The following is a 19,551-nucleotide window of genomic DNA, read 5'->3' on the forward strand; positions in this document are numbered from 1 at the left end:
TGTGAAGAGAAGAATTGGAGCTGCAGGTTTTACAAGATAAGCCATTCCTAAGATGTCAAAACAAGAAACATAGGCTTGCTCAGGCCTTGAAACACTGCCAGATTACTACTGAAATAATTGGGGGTGTTGTAAAACGTTTTACATGTAGTATATAGTTCTATATCACAATTTTATATATATCTGACAGCTTTATATTGTGTCAGAAATTCATGATGAGTGAACCAATACACTGGATTGCCAAAAAGTGCTCTATTAGCATGTAAACTGATTATGGAGTGTTACCCCAGGGGACTCCTGTATTTGTTTTGAGGTATTATCTTGTGAGTGGGGCTCCTGGCAAGGCAGCTTGAATTATTAAGCGAGTTTGATCGAGGCCTGATAGTGGGTGCCATGTTGTACGAACAGTTAAAATTCCTTGATCCACAGTGTCACATGTGTACTGGAAAGACATCATAGAAAGCATTACTACCCACAGTGGATAGTGTAGTGGGTGGTAATGTTTGTGAGTTGCAGCATTTGGTTAGAATTGACTACGAAACAGCCAAGCAAACCCCCACACTTCCCAAGTTTCCCGGAAGTTGACAGACTTTTTTTTACCCAATCACATATGGGAAGTAGAGGGAGAGGGAGAGTGCATATTCTTGAAGCGCATGCAAAACAAAGAGTGTTCTGACTGGCCTGTTCTCTGCAAAGAGTCCGTGAGTCAGCCAATCAGTTTTTAGTGTGGGCGGGCAGTGTTTTTTTCCCCTCCTGGACTGGATGCGTTCAGGAGCATCATGGCTCCCATCAAAACCCATTTCACATCTGGGGGTCCAAATCCAGGTCCAGGGGTCACTCCCTGAAATTCATTTTTGCAACTTGGTAGGTCTAGACATATATCCCACAGCTATATGCTACATTATTTAGCTTCCATGAAACATAAAAGCAAAAGTTAGTGTCAGTGAAAAAAATCCAAAATAATTTTGACTGGCTTTTGAAAAACTTTTTTTTTTCATGACAGTGCATTATATTAAATCAAACGGCATTAACTGTATTATTGTGTCTAGCCAGAAATAGGTGTGTGGCACATTGTGTGTGGTACTTTGAAGCAGCTTAAGAAGCAGAAGCATTGTCCTGTTGTTCTGTTGTTATGAATAAATAGAGAGGTGTTGATATGGAAACACTGTGGTGGTGGAGGAGAGAATGAAAAGTGCTCAGTAAGGCTTATTAGTAGGCTGTTTGAGTTTAGAACTTGATCTGCTAGATGCCTCTGAGCTGCTGTGGGAACAGAGGCATTGTGCTAAACTTTATTATAGACTTCACCAACACCGACTGCACTGATGTGGTTTTTAATGAAATCTCTCTTTCTCTCTGTCTGTTTCTCAGGAGTGGTGGAGAAGCTGCTGTTTTCAGTGCGAATTCAGGGACAGTACTGTCTGTAGTAAAAGCACAGGAACAGGCTGCCTCCATACAGGCTGTGGAAATGAGCTCTCAGTATTTACTGCTTTTCTGCAGGTAACAGCAGACATTGAGGCTTTATACTGACATTTATAAGTTAGGGGTTTGATATGCAGTGATCTGTACTCATTTTACCATACATGTTGCTTTAAACCACACATGTTGTCCAAAGTTTTAACCTAAATATTGGATATAGGATGTGTTTAGGATTTGTGTAAACAAGGGCTGCAAAAATGAAGGCAGTACCTGAGTCCAGCACAGTTTTTTCCTAAAGTTAAAGCAGCATAATAAAGCATTTATTGTCTACAGTTGTCTAACAGTTGTAAAATCATGTTGATGCTCCACTGCAATGTAATAGGAAAATGATTGTCTCTATGACTGTCACTACAGGCTCAGCACACTTCTAACTGCACTGTATAAGGCAATGAATGCTTGAAATGCTCCAAATTTTACAGACAAATTAATGGACGTCATGTTTTGAAACCAAACATGCATATATTAATAGTGTCTGTCACACAGAGTTTGAAACTGATAGACTGTTATGCTGTGTATTTATTTTAAATGGAGCCTGTTAAATTTTCTACATTGTGTAGTAGGGGTGTAAATTCATGGTTCGTGAAACAGTGAGCATGACTGTGGCGCTTTATTAAGATTTATTAACTGCCTAAACTACAAATATTTTTTTTTCTAAGCATGTTACTGGAGCATTTCAGTGTTTGAGTTCTTTTTAAGAAATATCAGCACTGAATTGTTAAAATAAAATTTTATTAGTGGTGTCAATCACTTAAAAATGAACTTAAATCATGGAATTTCCTTGGAATTCATTTTAATGCTAATACGAATAATGTATGCTTATTACACATATTTAGCCATTAGTCATTATATAGTCATTCTATCTCTTGTTGCCAGATATTAAATCTCTTGGAGTTTCTCAGTTTTACTTGAAATCCCTTTTCTCCTTTCTGATCTAAGGTACCCCTATAAAAGGGACACTGAAATAATTCACATCGAGCTCTACTGCCCTGCTTCCTTCCAGTACCTGCGCTCCATTCTGGGCTGCAGTCAGGACTACATTTCCCAGGTTACCATCAACAGGGGTGGAACCCACGTTATCGCCTTTTGCCCCTCCAATCGCACAGTTTCCACAGAGATCATCACCTGGAATCTGGAGACAGAGGATCATAAACACATGGCACGCTTTCCAGGCCTCCTGACTGCAGGTCAGTTAGAGAACCACACTTTACAACATGTATGCTACCCATTACAATTTTAGGAACATACTGCTTTATTAAAATTATAAGTGTATTTATGTATTGTGTGTTGCTAAAATATTTGTTTCTATTTGTTTTTAGTGTTAACCAATTTTATTTCCTATTTGGAAGGCCAGTTACCTAACCCACTCATTAGGACCCCCTATCTCTAGTAAAGCCCCAAAGACTAGAAGGATAAAGGCCAGCACATGCCTCCTCTGATACATGTGAAGTTAGCCATCTCCTGTTTTCCAACTGCCACTAATGTAGCACCACTGTGACAGCATGTTTGGAGGAAAGTGCCAGGTCCCCAGCTCCACAGCATCAGTCAACAGATGCCTAGAGAGGACTATCTACTGTCTTATTAGCGCCTTTTAATTTTCTGGTCTCGGACTCTGGCTGCTGAAGGCAAGCAGTAGTACCCGACGATTCTTGAATGGCATGGGCTCACACTGTATTTAAACTGCTCTGTCACGTCAAGGGACAAGAACACACTTCCTCCTGTAGCTGGTCACATGCGGGTGTAAAGAACTGTGTTCCCTGCGTCATTAAAATTAAATCATACGTCTGTGTTTAAATGGGAAGTTTTTTTGTTTTATACAAGCTATATTTTTATAGGCCTGTAAATCTTAGTCTATAAATGTTTGATGCTTCATAATATTTTCTAGTGAACAGCCTTTGACAAAAGGGCTAACAAAGGCTAAGTTCTTTAATAAGTAATATATATATTAATAATTTTAAATCCCACCAGAGACCCCAACATTCTTTGTGACTTTTCTCTGCACTGTATTATGTTGAACTGCGTCCCTGTAATTTGGCAGGGATGGATCATAAAGGAAAGGGAACCCTGAAACAGCTAATTTTCCATTCATGCTTCACCAAATATGGAGCAAATGTGTCTCACATTGCACTGAGGACACGGATCAGGCAAACGGCAGTTTTTTTCGGATTGGATAGACGCATTGCATTTGACAAATTAATTTGCATAAACTTATCGCTGCACCACATCCCTGGATGTGTGTATTGTGCACAGTGTGTAGATTCAGTAAAATATTTTGCACAGTTTCTGGTGCAACCAAACCAGAAGTGGGTATATTGACTATGAAAATGTATACGTTTTGTTATTGTGTCAAAAACAATATACTAGGAACCACAGTTGCTTTAGATTTACTCTTACAATACTTTATTAGCTAACTATAACAAAAACAGTGGTGATTAAACTTTCTTTCTTTTTGTTTGTACTTGTTATGTATGTTGTAGGTATATGTCCTGACCTGCGGTTCTGTCTGGGGTTCTGTTCTGGAGAGAGGTACCTTCGCCTGTGGAACCTGATTTCTAGAATCAACGACCAGACTCTCACATACAACATCCACAGAGTACAGAGGGACGGCACTCAGGAGATTATTCCCATGGATAAATATCCCAGGTAGAAGCACAGCTGTGATAAACATTCCATTCTATGTCCAATTATGTGTTATGTCAGATGGCATAGGTCACATAGGACTGAGTTCAACCTTTTTAAATTTATATCACTGTCCTAAATTATGTTCCCAAAATGGCACCTTTACAGCAAAACACCTCCAATGGAGGTCTATATAAAAATTTTCACTTTTGAGTTAGTTAAAAATGAATTCAGAATTTCTCCTTTGAGACCCAATATGTTTCATTATTGACTATCAATCACATTAGAGAGCAGGTTAAGATGTAGTGAATATAATATATAATGAATGTTCTGTTGTCACTATGGTTAGCTATGTGGTGTGTCGTGGGATTCGGACTGGTACGGTGCGAGTGTGGAACGTAAGCCGAGCACACTTCAGGGGACGGCCCGTTCGGGTGGAGCACAGCTTGTTCTCCAGTTCTGATGTAGTTTTGGCTCAAGACCTCAAACTGTACATTCTGACCGACCGCGGCACGGCCACCTTCACCGATACACCCACTCCAGTCTACCAGGTACAGTTTACACAGCAACACAGAACAACAATTGTCATATCCTCCTGAGACCTTGCCTCCTCATAAGGGGACATTACATTTCAACTTCTCTGCACCATGATACTGCACTTTTTAAAACCTTGACCCTTTGACCTCATATGAAAACACTACCCATACCATCTAGTCTCCAGTGACAACATTAAACTCAATAGAGAGGGCAGAAATCCCAGTCAAAAGTTTCTACAGCTAGGCTTGACAGAAACATGGGCCAGATAAAGAAATCTCATCCAATTTTATGTTTGAAAATAGTTTATTTACTTACTGTAGGAAGCTAAAATTGTGTTTTTGGACAGTTAATGGGTCCTTCTGATCCCAAATGGCAAGGATATTTTTAAACGATGAAATAAACTACTGTCTCCGTATGTGGACATTGTTTTTTGAAAAGTTTTTTTATTTTTTTTCCTGTACAAAAACGTTCAATATACTTGTTAGGCCCTATTAATCAGAAATTAAAAGTCAAAAAGTCTGGGTCTCAGGAGGATATATTATAGAAAGACCTCTTAAGTTTATATTCATGTATTTGTTTTCATTTACTTGATTTTGAAATACTACATGTTCATTGTGTGAACATTTCATGAAGAATAAATAAATCAATTATATTAGATCAATTAACTACTAATAGAGGATTTATTACCTAGTAATTGAAGTTTGACTTTACAACACACTAGCAGATGCTTTTTTACATAGTATTACATGGTTTGTAATGTATTATATTTGACATTGTAAAAGAGAGTTTGCTTTATTACACAGTTATAAAGGCTTGATTACCTGATAATAAAGGTATGACCTTATAACATTGTAACATATGCTTTACTATATATTAGTAAAGATTTAACTACATAGCAATAGCAATTGTTTTATTATGTAGTAGTCTTTGTCTTTACTGCATAGTAATAAATGCTTTATTACATAGTAATTACATGTAATACAGATTTTGCTTTATTACAAAGTAATGCATCCTTAGTTAAAGAGTTCTAGATGTTTTATTACATCATAATAGATGCTTTATTTCATTTTAATCTGTATTTTATTAAGAAGTAGTAAGTACTAATAGGTGTTTTATTACATAGAAATAATATTTGGCTTTATTAGAAAACAATAAAGACTTATTACCTAGTAATACAGCTTAATATGTACAATACAGGCTTTTTATTTAATTTTTTATTATTCAGACCTTTTTTACAGTGTAATGGAAGTTTTACTACCTTTTAATCAAGACAAAAATGTACTTTATATATTTATTTGAAACTTCATTTAAAGGAAAATGAAAATTAATATATCTAAATTTGAATATGCCTGTATATTAATATAGTTGTTTTCATTTTGGACTTAGACCCTGCTGGTGTATGATCTCCTGACCAGAAGCTACGTTAAGAGGCAGTCTGGTCTCTTCATTGTGCCTTGTCCTCAGCAGGACTACCGACTCCTGAGGGGGGAGCTGCTGCTCGGCCTGTCTGAGAACCGGTCAGAGTCACTTGATAATGTTTTCACTGAAGCTATCCAGTCTTATATATTTCAGTTTAAGGGAAATAAATGAAATGTAATGTATGTTCTGAATGTTTAATTACAGTGACCATCTTATAGTGTGGGATCTGGACTCTGGCTACATTAAAGGACGCATTAAAACATACCACAAAGAGTCTTTGCTGACCAGCTCACCACTCAAAGACCAACAGTCCCAGACGGTGCTCACCGGAGAGAGAAAAGGTGCTATTTAATCACCATAAAAGTAATAAAGGCTTATACATGGTAATAGAAGTTTGTTATATAGTAATAGAGGCTTTATGACATAGTTATAGAGACTTAGCACTATCACATATTTGAAGAGGCTTTTAAATAGCAAATAAGTTTTTGTTACACAAAAATCATTGTATTATTACATGCTCATAGAGAATTGCCTTTTTTGTAATGAAGGAGTAATAAGCAGTATTGTTGTGGTTGTGTACTATTGCTCATTTTATAGAAAACATAAAGGCATGCAGTTGCAAACACACCAACCACTTAGCTTACCTTAAAGCAGTGGTATGTAGCATTGTTTTATTTTAAAATACCATCTTCAAAAATAGGTTAATGCTCAGCTGACCTGTTATAGTGAGAATAGCACTGGTTTTTTATCTATTTCAGGCTGAACATGACAGAAATACACTATGTAACTCTGGTGAAACAGGCATATTTGCGTGAAATACTATATAATATTACTGTAATGCATATATAAAGTGAACCAACATTAAAATTGACTCTCCAGACTGTAGATTGAGCCCAGGAGCAAAAATATTGTCACATAATGCAGCTTTAAAGACAGCAGCTAATCCAATTTTTTTTCTTTTATGATCAATGCTTTATAGAAAGCATACAGGTGTACATCTTATGTACCATTTTTTTACAAAAAAAAAACATTATATCTTAAAATGTAAAACTAATGTAAAAAATGTAAAACCTCTTAAATCCATCCCCTAGGCAACACGAATACCCCATCCCTTTAACCTAAGATCTCCCTCCACATACCTATTAGTCAAGTAGTTAAATTGTCAATACTGCATATGTACAGGACATACAGAGAATTGAAATTATGTTACTCTCCTTCTGCTTTACAGCAGTCACAGATAATAGATATAATAAAAGAGAATGGAGACACTATGGGTTACAACACAAGCATGACTACCTGTGTGTGTAATCCTAAATCTTTGTAAATGTGATCCAATAGATATAGACCAGGGGTCTCAAATTCATTGTATCTGGGGGATGCTGATGGCACAGTTGCATGTGTTTGACCTAGCAGCCTGTTCTTCCCCGATTGGATGGACGCAGTGTGGCGGCCAGGTTCATTTAAATAAAGTTGAGCTCTTTTTCCATGTTCATCCCAAAGCAACCCAGCATGCACCGTGGCATGCACTAACACTGAAATTAGATTTCAAGTAGTGGGTCACAAAATTTTAAGGCCGCAAGTTTGAGACCCTAATATAGAGTAAACAAGAACATAAACTACATCTTGGCAATTGTCCCTTTTGAAAACTTGCTAACCTTCAAGTGTTTGTGCTTCCTGAAATTTGTTAAAAAGCCTTTTGTATGTATGTAACACATGTATCTCCTGTGTATTGTTGGTGTGTCTCTGCAGGTCTGATGATGCCGTGGGACTGGCGCACAGAGAGCCACACAGCCAAGAAGAGGAGGCAGCAGTTTGAAGAGCGGAGAGAGAAAGAGGAGCAGCGCAACTTAGAGAGAGAGAAACACAACTCTATAGACCAGTATCTCCTCAGTGGAGACGAAAAGGTACCATTATAGAAGAACTTATTAAAACTATATAGAAAGTGATCCACACAACCCTTTTACAAGTGAAAAAGTAAACAGTTTCTTTTTTGTAAAAACTCTTGATTTATTTTTGAGTTGGAGTTAGGTGATGAACTCCTCTTAATGTTTCATTTGGAGGCTTAAATGTAGCCCTGTGTTAAACTGTGTTAAATTGTGCTATATTATAGGCGTTATGAGGCAGATTACAGATATTCAAAGGCAAATTAAATAATATAGAAAGGAATTCTTACAATAGTGTTGCTAATAAAAAACACAGTCAAAAGTTTAGACACAGCTTAAATCCGGTATTTTTTCATTATGATTTTTTTTTTGCATTGTAGATTAATACTAAAGTCATTCAAACTATGAAGAAAAACATATGGAATTATTTAACCTTCAAAAATGTTATGATGAAACTAGCTCTCATCCTGAGAAAGGAAGATCAAAAGTTACCTCTGTTGTACAGGATACTGATATGATTTTTTTTCTCTCTGACTCTCTGTCTCTGTATCACTCTCTTTGTTTCACTCTCTCTAATTTCACTCTCTCTGATTTCACTCTCTCTATATCACTCCCTGTCTCTGTATCACTCTCTGTATTACTCTCTGTATCACTCTCTCTGTTTCACTCCCTATGTATCCTTTGCTCTGTCACTCTCTCTGTATCACTCTCTCTGTATCACTCTCTCTGTATCACTCTCTCTGTATCACTCCCTACGTATCCTTTGCTCTGTCACTCTCTCTGTATCACTGTCTCTATATCACTCTTTCTGTATCACTTTATCTGTCTCTGTATCACTCTCTTTGTATCACTCTCTCTGTCTTGGTCAGGTGGTGATATGCTCCTACTTTGCGCATCACCTGAATGTTTTTAGCGTAGATTCCCAGGAGCATCTGCACACACTTGAAGATCGCTGGTCCCTCCTGGGCCTCTGTACTGCAGCACTCACACACTCAGGAGGACACCTGGCCATCTCCAACTACAGTGAAGTGCAGCGGTCTCCCTACCTCACCCTGTGGGACACACAGCATGGCAGGGTATGGGGTTGCCTTAAAAATAATAAGAAATTTATTAGGATACACCACTATACACCCTGTTATCAGAAATTCCTGCTGTATGTAAAGCAGTAGGACATCAGGTAGTAGCATCTAACACATTTTGTGTATAATGGCATTTGTATGACACCACCTTCATCAAGAAAATGTACATATTGTCGCTGTCCAATGAAAAACAAGTATCTCCATTTTTATAGATTTTTAGTTTTTAGTGCTATTTTGGTGATGCATATATTTCATTGGACAGCGACGATATACTACAGACTCAGGTTTGGTATCACTTTTTGTATTTATATTTTTAAGTATTTCACACAGAAATTTTAAATACGTTTCCACAGGATGTAATGGAAGAATGCTATGTTCAATTGCTTATCAGAGGATTGTGTTTATTAGTTATTTAACTATAAATGCGACCTCAATACATTTGTATGCCTGTCAGAAGATCTGCCCACTAATTACAGAGATCTGTAGGATGTCCAAAAACAATGACACTGAGTTGTCACAAACATTGTCAAATATTAAACAAAATAAACAAATGTTAGTCAGCTAAATATTGAATTTTATATCATGAAGAATTTAGTTTAAACACATACATTTGTGTACTAAATTCATCTTTATCATCTCAAATCTAAGATACCACTTTATTGGCTCTTCAAAAGCAACTTACAAGAGTTACAAACCATATTTCCACATGAACTATCATGCCATATGATTGGGACTAATATAACCAAGGGTCATTGCTCATTTTAATCTTTATTTACTAATAAATCATTTACTAAAAATGGCTCACATGTTGAGTTTGGACATTGATACACTGCTAATAATTACACCCTGCCCATGTATAACTAATCCCAAACAAATTTCTAGACAGAATACATTTTAAAATACTACTTTCTTTATAATCCACACACATTTTTTTTTTATAATTTTACTACTTATTGCTTATTAGTTGTAATTATTTGAAATTAACTTGTGAAATTAGTTAATGTAAATAATTTTCTGCTATTATTGTATTAGATTATTGAAGAAATTAGATGTACTGTTTTTGCAGCCTAAGTTAGAAAACAAAATACGGCACTGACTTCATAAGACAACATAAGATCTTGTAATGAAAAAAATACTAAAAAATTACTCAACCTCTATTAAATTTTAAGTTTTGTTTGTTGGTTTATGAGAAAGTAGTTTAACGAGGTTTTAAAGTGACATTAATAAGGTAGATTAATATTAATAAGATATATGTTTTTCTATTTTATTTTTTATTTTTATAAGTCTGTGTGATTTTGTTTCTCCAGGTACAAAAGAGGCTGAAGAATGAGCCTGGAATTTGCTGTGTAGCCATCACAAACGATGCCAGCAGAATCGCCTTCGGCATCATGAAAAGTAACAAGTATGTAAGATCTTTATTTTGCCTCAGTAATTAAATTAAATGTATTGTTTATTTCAGTGCATCACACTCCAGAATGACCTGCAGAGACAAAGCACACAGTGTGTGAGTTTTGATTGCACTTCTTTGTCCCCCATAGGAGAAATGGTGACATTACATGTGTTGCTTGTTTTATCACATACACCACAAATATGAAGACATCTCTTTATTTATATATGTGGGTTCTAGAGAGTGAAATGTGTGGTAAAATATTACCACATGTCTTTACAAATCTAAACTCAGCCTGTAAGTTTGATGTAACAAAGTACTGATTTCTTGTTCCTCAGACTGAAAGTGTGGGAGCCTTTTAGAAGAAAGCACAAAACCATCTCTGGATACAGGGGCCTGAAACTGGATGTATCCAGCCAGCTGTATGTCACTGAGGGAGGAACCAAGGCCATTCTGCTAGCAGGTAGGTATTATCAGGACGCACCTGTGTGAGAGTGGAGTCAGGCTTTATCTGGGTTATCATTGGCATGCATGTTTATCAAATAATCTCTCAACTTTGGACTCAGTGGCATGTTTCCCTTTTTTTAGTCAGGGAGAAATCAATCAGCCGCATTGTATTATTTATTATTATTATCACTTTTTAATTGCTGTATTTATCACAGATTAATATTTTTACAAACTTAATATAAACAATGCGAAACTCACTCATACCAATAGTCTGGGAAGAGCTTGGGAACACCCACAGAAGTTGTGAGATCATTTAATGTTCCTTAATCCACAATGTCACTATATTGTCAAAAATATTCACTCAATCATTCAAATAATCAAATTCAGTTACTTCTATAAAATCTGCTTCTACAATAGAGCTTAGATCGGGCCCAACATATCCAGCCCAGCCTGAGCCTGTGCATGTTCTTCCGGAGCCCAACCTGACCCACCCCATACATTGTCATTATGAGCCTTAGCTCAATTTAGACACAACATTTTTTTAGTAAGTAGTGTGTTAAAACTGAGCTTTTCAGTTTTTTAAAACTGTTCGAATGAGCAAAATCTGTTCCGAATGCTGTTAATTAACATTGCAACATTTATTAAGAACAGATCTCCGAAAGATTAAAATACAAACAATGCGAACAATGATCCACAGGCCTAAACATCAGTAAATTTGGATACAAGAATGATGTCTGAATGACTTTTCTCTAATGTAATATAATTTAACATGGTTTAGGAATAGAAAAAAAAAATAAAACACATTTTTTATATTAAGTCTAACCAGTAATAAGGCTATACACTGGGCTGCACAGCGCTGCAAGTCAAGTGTGTAATACAGACAAGTGGAGTGTGCACTGCGCACTTGAGCAACTTTTTTAAAACAAAGTTTGATTTGTTACTTTGCTATATTGTTATCATCATGCCATAGCTTTATATAAAATAAATATATAATTTAAAAACAGATGCCTACGTCACAGAATATTTTCTTGAGCATGACCCAAACTGGTCTGAGGAAAGTGGTGGAAAATCTCGGGTTCAGTCGGGTTCGGGCAGAGAATTTAAACTCTAGTCTACAAACAGTGTCTAGCTAGAAAGTTCATGTGAACAGAAACTTGGAAGAACTTGACTGGCCTCAACCCGATAGAATACCTTTTTAATAAGATTGCAGGCCAGACTTTCTCATCCAACATCAGTGTCTGACATCACAAATGCATTTCTGAAGGAATGGTCAAAAATTCCCATAAACACACTCCTAAACCTTGTGGAAAGCCTTCCCAGAAGAGTTGAAGCTGTTATAGCTCCAAAGGGTGGGCCATATCATATTAAACAATATACATTAAGAATGGGATACGTCACTCAAGTTCTTATGTGTGCAAAAGCAAACAAGTAAAAGGTATTACCACCCACAGTGTGGACAGGGGAATGGGTGGTAATGATTGTGACCTGTGGCGTCTGGCTGGAAGTGTCCATGTGAACAGACAAGGGTATAACATGCAATGCAATAGCATTTCTATTTTATAATTACAGGGTTCATAGTGGGAATCGCCCACCAACACTCTTGTTATATATTGTTTATCCAACTCTTAAACAACAAAGCAGTAAACAGCAAAAAAAAGTTCCAGTTACTTTCTCTTTCATTTAGGTTGTCTGGCATTCTTGTATGGTCATGCAGGAACCTGTCTTGCCAGTTTCACAATATCAGAGTCAGTCACACTTTACCACAAACAGTTTCCTCTAGAAAATTCCATCAGTAAATACAGCTTAATTCATTAACCATTTATTGTGTGTGGAGTAGGGGAAAAGAAAAGGCATTATATTGCCATCTGTAATTCTGCACATCTGCAATTCCAGTGAATTATTGCTGATTTTTGATACATGTACACAAATTCTTAAAAAAAATCATGCACATGGCAAAAAGAGATTAAGATGGTAAAGGCTTAAATTCTCATTCAGTGACAACTATTTACTTTCATCTAGTTCTTTGTAATTAAATGTACATTCGATTGCTTTGCGTTGCTTATTGTTTTCTTCAAGCATGTTGAAGTTTTTTTTATTATTAATTAAACAAGGTCCTCATCCAGGCACCATATTACAAGGCACTATAAGGGCACTATAAGGAACTTGTAAATCAGCAGGTCTCGCCGCTGGGTGGTGGTGGTGGGCAGGTAGCTAACTAAGTTAAGTAAAGCTAAGCTAAGTACACAAAACTGTAAACTTTAAAAAAGAGTGCTGGATGTAAATCTACACAGATTTCTCTTCTGAAAACTGTTTATTTGGGCGAGTAAAGTGCTTCCGTCTATTTAAACTAAGCTTAGATTCCCGAATTTCTCCAGCACTAAGGCTGGAGCACTAGCATTAGCCACTAACCATTAGTGGGTAATGCTAATGCTGCTTCAGCAGGGCTATAATACTCACTTCTGAACTGAGAAATAGCGGTTAGTGGCTAATGCTAATGCTACTCCAGCCTCACTGCTGGAGAACTAAACTAAAACTCCTATATAACACTGTACTTCAGCAGAGTTGCTTTACTGCACCTTACAACCTGTCTGGTAAAATTCCTACACAAGGTGCACAAGTGCGAAAAATATGGTAAATGTCTCTGTTGCTTTTTCTCAATTTGGGTTAAGAACTCAAGCAGGAGGTGACAGTCAAGTCTATTTTATTTGTGTAATTTTTTTCTTTTAATACTGACGTTGTTACAAAGCAGCTTTACAGGAACAATAGGACAAGAGATAAAAAATATATCAAACCAAAAAACACATACAATTTAGCATTTTGGTCATTCTTTTTGATCATTAGAAAGCCTATTAATGCAAAGTGTGATCTGAGCCACAGTGAATAACTATCAATACTCTTACAGATGAGCTGAGCGTTTGGGACCTGGACGCAGGAACAGTCCTGTCAGTCTTCACGCCGGACTCCAGAATCCAGTGTGTATCTGTACTGGGTGATGAGAACTGCACTCTTCATCTGGGCTTTAGTGACACTCCCACCCTCATCTCAATGACCCTCAGCAAACAGGGTCTGACTGCAGCAAGCAAAGACAAACGCCAGGACAGAGTGTTTGGCGAGTCCAGCAGCAGTGAGGAAGAGGACGAACCGGAAGTGAAGAGGGTCAAATAAGATTTTTAGGAGACTGTAGTGCACACTAAAAGAACTGTTCTGGCCTTTGTCTGCTGTATATATATATTGATTGTACTGTAGATCACCACAATCATTTGTTTTAACTTGTGGTTTGTGTCCCTGTTCTCAAAATGTCTTAACTTAAAGCTAATTTCTTGGGTCCAGCAGACTAAAGACTCATTTTTATTGTCGGGTCAAACCTTCACTTTGAACTACTGTTTTGGCTGAGCAGTGCGTACACATACACACCAACACATAAGTATAAATGCTTACAACAGTGTAGGCCACTTGCACAAGCTAAAGTTGCGGATGTTACATTGACTTAGCACAGAAGAAAATGTATTTTAGTTAAAGATAATGTTGCTTGCCATAAACAAACTGTGCTCTCTAGGGGGTTCCTCTGTTGGTTTCATCTGTGTTGGATAGCACAGTCACCTGTTACCTGATGTATTGGAGCTGGAGAACAGACGCTTTCCTCCAAGCGCATTGGTTGTCCAGCGAAAAGTGGAAACCAGATGGTGACTGGCTTCACATGTGTTAGAGGAGGCATCTGCTAGTCTTTACCCTCCTAGTGTTAAGGGCATATCTGGTTATGAAAGAAGTTCATATTAAAGGGGGATTGGTCAGTTGACCTTCCAGACAATTAGAAATGAATAAATAAAGAAAAGATGTCAAGAAGACATTGATTACCTACAGAATTCCATAATTTAATATTATATGATATAATGTATGATTGCATAACCAAAACTACAGCTACAACAATGTAATAATATAGATCTCTGTGTCTGTCAAAATTTGTTTAGCCAACTTTAGTTCCTTCTGAAGCAGCACACTAAAATGTTGCTTAAGCTACTTTCAATTTCTGAAGATTTTGTCAAGCAGGCTGAAGCTTGTAAACATTCCAATGATCAGCCACAACATTGAACCCACCTGACTAATATTGTTAAGGCATGTTTTCTGCAAGACTTCTGAAGGTGTTTTTGGTATTTGTCAATATGTTAGCAGCAGATCCTGGAAGAGTGATGAAAGTTGTGAGGTGGGGCCTCTATATACCGTACATTAGTGAGCCTTTTAATCGTTTACTCTTTGTCTTTCTGTTGAAATTGCATACCTAATACACTCCCGCCAGACATGCTATATCATTTTGGTCTCTGACACCATGTCTTATATTCTAAAGCGTGCCTATTTTCCAACACAGTAACTGACCATTTGCTCGGAGCAAAGTGCAGCGACTCGGTTCCAATACATCAGCTCATAGACGCCTTAAGCTGATCAACATCATCACCTTACGAGTGATGAGTGAAAAGAGCACCATCTACCCACCCAGAGAGAGCCAGACCAGTTGTGCTCTCTCAGGGCTATGGCAGCTGATGCCAAGCTACAGGACCAGGATTCGAAAACAGCGATCTCCCGATCATAGTGGCAGCGCTTTAGACCCCTGGACCACTTGGCACCCATGTCAATGCTTTTTGTTATAGATGTTCTGTTCAGGTTGTTCTCCTCAAAGCAGTTACTTCTCAGAAAAATATAAACATAATGTAGATTATTCACTAATATCTTTGAGGAACCTGAAGAATTCAGCTTATTTTTGAGTTTTACATCATTACGTATTTCAAATAAGCACTATTAACAAAATTTAGATCTCAAAGGGTGCACATAATATGTTGTACATGGAACTTGTGTATCTATGATACAAATAGAAATATAAACGTCGTTGTGGACACTTACAGTTTACGAACAATTCAGGCGAAAAGGATATGAGTACAAATGTTACAAATACTCCAACTACAACAATCGTTAAATAGTAATAGAAGTAAAACACAATTTAACTTAAGTGTATCTTGTTTGAGCTAGAAAAAGCCTGCAAACTCAAAGCATGACTTGTTTTCAACCTGTGGGTTGTGGCCATGAGCCAGTGGTACTGCTGGTTGGGCAAAATGTTTTTTTTTTTTCTAGCATTTAGCAAAGCAAAAAGTGGATACAATTTTTAAATGTTTTAGGTGGTTTCAGAATAAAAGATCCTGAGAAAATTTGACGGTCCTTTATTGTTATTGAGGCTGTAGCTGTAGTCTCTGACTGTGACAGCATATATCCACTACAAATGTGTCATTTAGGGTTGGGTTAAAAATGCTTTGTCCTTTAATACAGTGTAGCCTTTGGGTGAATCATGCTTGGAATGGAGCTGAAACAGAAAAGTGTATTTGTCAGCAGTGAGAATCTTTATCATTTTGTCACCTCAGTTTCCTCTATTGGTCATAAGACCCTGAGGTTATAATGAAACTAGCACTCTCGGCCACAAAGTCATTTCAGATAGCAGAGTGCGACATCCTGAATCACTTTTTGTGACTTGAATGCATAGGGTATCACTGAATAATTTAACTTCTGATTGAAATGAACTTTAATTACAATGTCTCATATGTGATTACGTTTTGTGTGCTCTGAAAATGTGTGTCAGTATGTGTGTGTGTGTGTGTGCACCAGAAGTGCAGGTCTGCAACCAGGCTTTCCTGTTTCTTGTCACATGAATGTCTTACACAGAGTCATCCTATCATGTGCTTCAGCACTGCTGTATAAGTCAAGCAGATCAGACCTGTTCTAAACCATTGGTTTCAAATACGTAGACTGTAATCATAATATTAGGAAGTGAGCTGCTTTTCTTCATGTTTTTTACTTTTGTTTAGTAAATTTAAAAGGGAAATTCAAAATAAATTTGATAAGTTTAAATTAGTTTACTCTCAGCCCTTTAGTTTTCCTGCTGAATTCATCATAGTTAATTCGGAAAAATTGCTGGACATATATTTTCTTTGTAGTTATTAAAATATACTGCCACATGTTTCAGTCGATAGACTTGTGGAAGGTGTGTGACAGGACATGCTCTTTATTAAAGGAATAGTTAACTAAAAAAGTTCACTATTTTTAATTTGCCCTAAATGTAATCAATCGACTGAGATATGTCCGGAGTCTGATGGTTGGTGTCTGATGTTTCAGAACAACATGATAATAAATAAAACATAGTTAAAAATATTTTTAAACTAGTCCTTGCACTAAACAGTTCTACCTGGAAAACTCATGTTTGCATGTGTGCAATAAAAATTTATAAGAAATGTAATAGATAACAACTATTGTAACATTGTTGGCCCAGATCCTCGCATATCCTGCCGCATGTGGAAGGCAGGAGGCAAAGCTAACCCCTAAGTAGCCAACAGACGAAAACTAGAGGTGGTGAACAAAGTAATGTTTGAAAGTGTGTATAAGAGGAGTTCTTAAAAAGACAGTTGGAAGCTGGTGATTAAGAAATGAATGATGTTCATTCAGGTTTCCAGCCTGATATTGCAATAAAGCTTTAAAATCTCCACTGATAGTCAACTTTTCAGAACACATCATACAGGTGCTGGTCAACGAATTAGAATAATTTGAAATAGTGCAATCATGAAATTCTTTGAAAGCATTTTTTGTGCAGAAAGCAAATCAGGTGTTCACCGCACCTGTCCTACTCGTTAGACTAATCACAGAACTCGTTACCTGGAAAAAAATTTGCTCAGCTGAGCTTTCCAAAAGGCCCATTTAGGCCATTTAACTGTGACACTGTTGTTTTATTGAATTAGAATAATGGAGAAACCGTTTCATTGAATTAGAATAATTTTTATTATAATTACAATCATCACTTTCTCAGTATTTTGTGGCTGCCCCCTTGGCTTGTATGACTGCCTGAAGTCTCCGCGGCATCGATTTGACCAGCTTGTCGCAAGTTTCCGCACTCACAGCTTCCCAGGCAGTGGCGATGTTCTGCTTCAGTTGGTCCAGCGTAGTAGGCTTTCTGTCGCGAATTTTCCGCTTGACGATGGCCCAAAGGTTTTCAATGACATAGAGGTCAGGCGAGTTGGCCGGCCATGCCAAAACTTCAAGCTGTTTTTCAGTGAACCAATCTTTGGTCGACTTTGCCGCATGAGCCGGTGCAAGATCCTGTTGAAATATGAAGTCTTCTTCGCCGAACTGTTCCTCAACAGTCGGAATCAGGAACGTTTCCAGAACATCTTGATATACGGCAGCATTGACAGTCTTCTTGAGGAAGCAGAGTTTCCCTACACCTCGAGCGGACATGCATCCCCAGACCATAACGCTCTGGGGAAAATTGACGGATCTTTTCACGCACTCGTGGTTGTAGGTTTCGCCACCATGACGCCAGACACGAGGACCTTGGTCACCGAAGGAGATGCAGAAGCGTGATTCGTCACTGAAGACCACTTTCTGCCAGTCTTCAGCAGTCCACTCGCCGTGTTCTTTGGCCCATTTCAGCCGTTTCTCCATTTGTTTCTTGTTCAGCATCGGTTTTACTGCTGGAACGCGAGATTTGAAGCTGAGTTCGCGCAGACGACGGTAAGTGGTTGATCTGGAGACGTCAGCGCCGGTCTGCTTGTTCCACAAGTCGGTGAGCTCGGAAGTGGACTTGAACCGGTTGCTGACTGCGATCTTTCTCAGCTGCTTGTTGTCGCGGGCAGAAGTTTTTCGGACGCCGGAACAGTTGGTGCGCTTGCTGCAGTTTTTCTTGAGAGCTTTGCAGACGGAAGACTGGCTGATGCCGAGCTGCTCAGCAATTTTAGTTTGGGTCAAGCCTTGTTGGCGAAGGGCTTGAATTTGAGTCACTATTCCGGTTGAGAGGTCGCGCTGCTTACCCATGATTGAGTTTACAACTTAGAAATTCTACTCAACCCTGACTTTATACTGCACAGTGAACACTCTTCACAGAAAACAAAAAATTCGAGCATTTATTCTAATTCAATGAAACGGTTTCTCTATTATTCTAATTCAATAAAACAACAGTGTCACAGTTAAATGGCCTAAATGGGCCTTTTGGAAAGCTCAGCTGAGCAAATTTTTTTCCAGGTAACGAGTTCTGTGATTAGTCTAACGAGTAGGACCGGTGCGGTGAACACCTGATTTGCTTTCTGCACAAAAAATGCTTTCAAAGAATTTCATGATTGCACTATTTCAAATTATTCTAATTCGTTGACCAGCACCTGTATATTAATGTAAGCTTGTCTGGAGCTGGCTTTGTTCTGGGTACCCATCATGTAATGTTATAAGCTGGTCTGGTTCAGGTTGACCATCATACTAGCGTTCAAATAACTGCATATCATTGCTGTTCAATAAACAAGTATCTCTATTTTTGTACATTTTTAGTTTCCTACCTAATTTATAAACTACATAACAAACAAGCTGTCATTTGCACTGTGTTAAAATTTCTTGATGAATGGACCTTAAATAAACTCTTTTTAAATTAACTTAAAAAAATTGTAAAGTTGCTATTTTGCATGTTTTCATAGGACAGTGATGATATGGTATTTTTCCTATTTTTTCAATGGTGTAACTCAGCCAGCACAAACCTCTGGCTCACCTCTGGCTAGTCAAATATGAAATAACAGCCAGTATCAGACCAGTTCAAATGCTACTGTTTTTTGTAGTTCATTGACAAAAACCTCAGCCCTGAGGTTAATCAGCGATCACCCAGTGCTCACTCAGTCGCGTAGTGTGAACTGCTCAACAA

At 37.6% G+C, this 19,551-nt stretch overlaps 1 protein-coding gene across 1 annotated transcript in view; it reads left to right on the forward strand.

Annotated features, from left to right (window-relative positions):
- Positions 1–16,036, forward strand: part of LOC103042302 (uncharacterized) — a 38,399-nt gene extending 22,363 nt beyond the window's left edge. The window contains exons 21-31 of the mRNA XM_007255742.3: positions 1,366–1,494; positions 2,410–2,657; positions 3,948–4,113; positions 4,439–4,640; positions 6,013–6,143; positions 6,250–6,386; positions 7,795–7,949; positions 8,798–9,004; positions 10,315–10,409; positions 10,733–10,857; positions 13,744–16,036. Coding sequence (XP_007255804.3) covers positions 1,366–1,494; positions 2,410–2,657; positions 3,948–4,113; positions 4,439–4,640; positions 6,013–6,143; positions 6,250–6,386; positions 7,795–7,949; positions 8,798–9,004; positions 10,315–10,409; positions 10,733–10,857; positions 13,744–14,006 — 1,858 coding nt within the window. The 3' untranslated portion in view covers positions 14,007–16,036. The remainder of the gene's footprint in view (positions 1–1,365; positions 1,495–2,409; positions 2,658–3,947; positions 4,114–4,438; positions 4,641–6,012; positions 6,144–6,249; positions 6,387–7,794; positions 7,950–8,797; positions 9,005–10,314; positions 10,410–10,732; positions 10,858–13,743) is intronic.
- The last annotated feature ends 3,515 nt before the right edge of the window (positions 16,037–19,551 follow it).

Source organism: Astyanax mexicanus, chromosome 8 (genome assembly GCF_023375975.1).
Source record: "Astyanax mexicanus isolate ESR-SI-001 chromosome 8, AstMex3_surface, whole genome shotgun sequence".
Taxonomy (NCBI): domain Eukaryota; kingdom Metazoa; phylum Chordata; class Actinopteri; order Characiformes; family Acestrorhamphidae; genus Astyanax; species Astyanax mexicanus.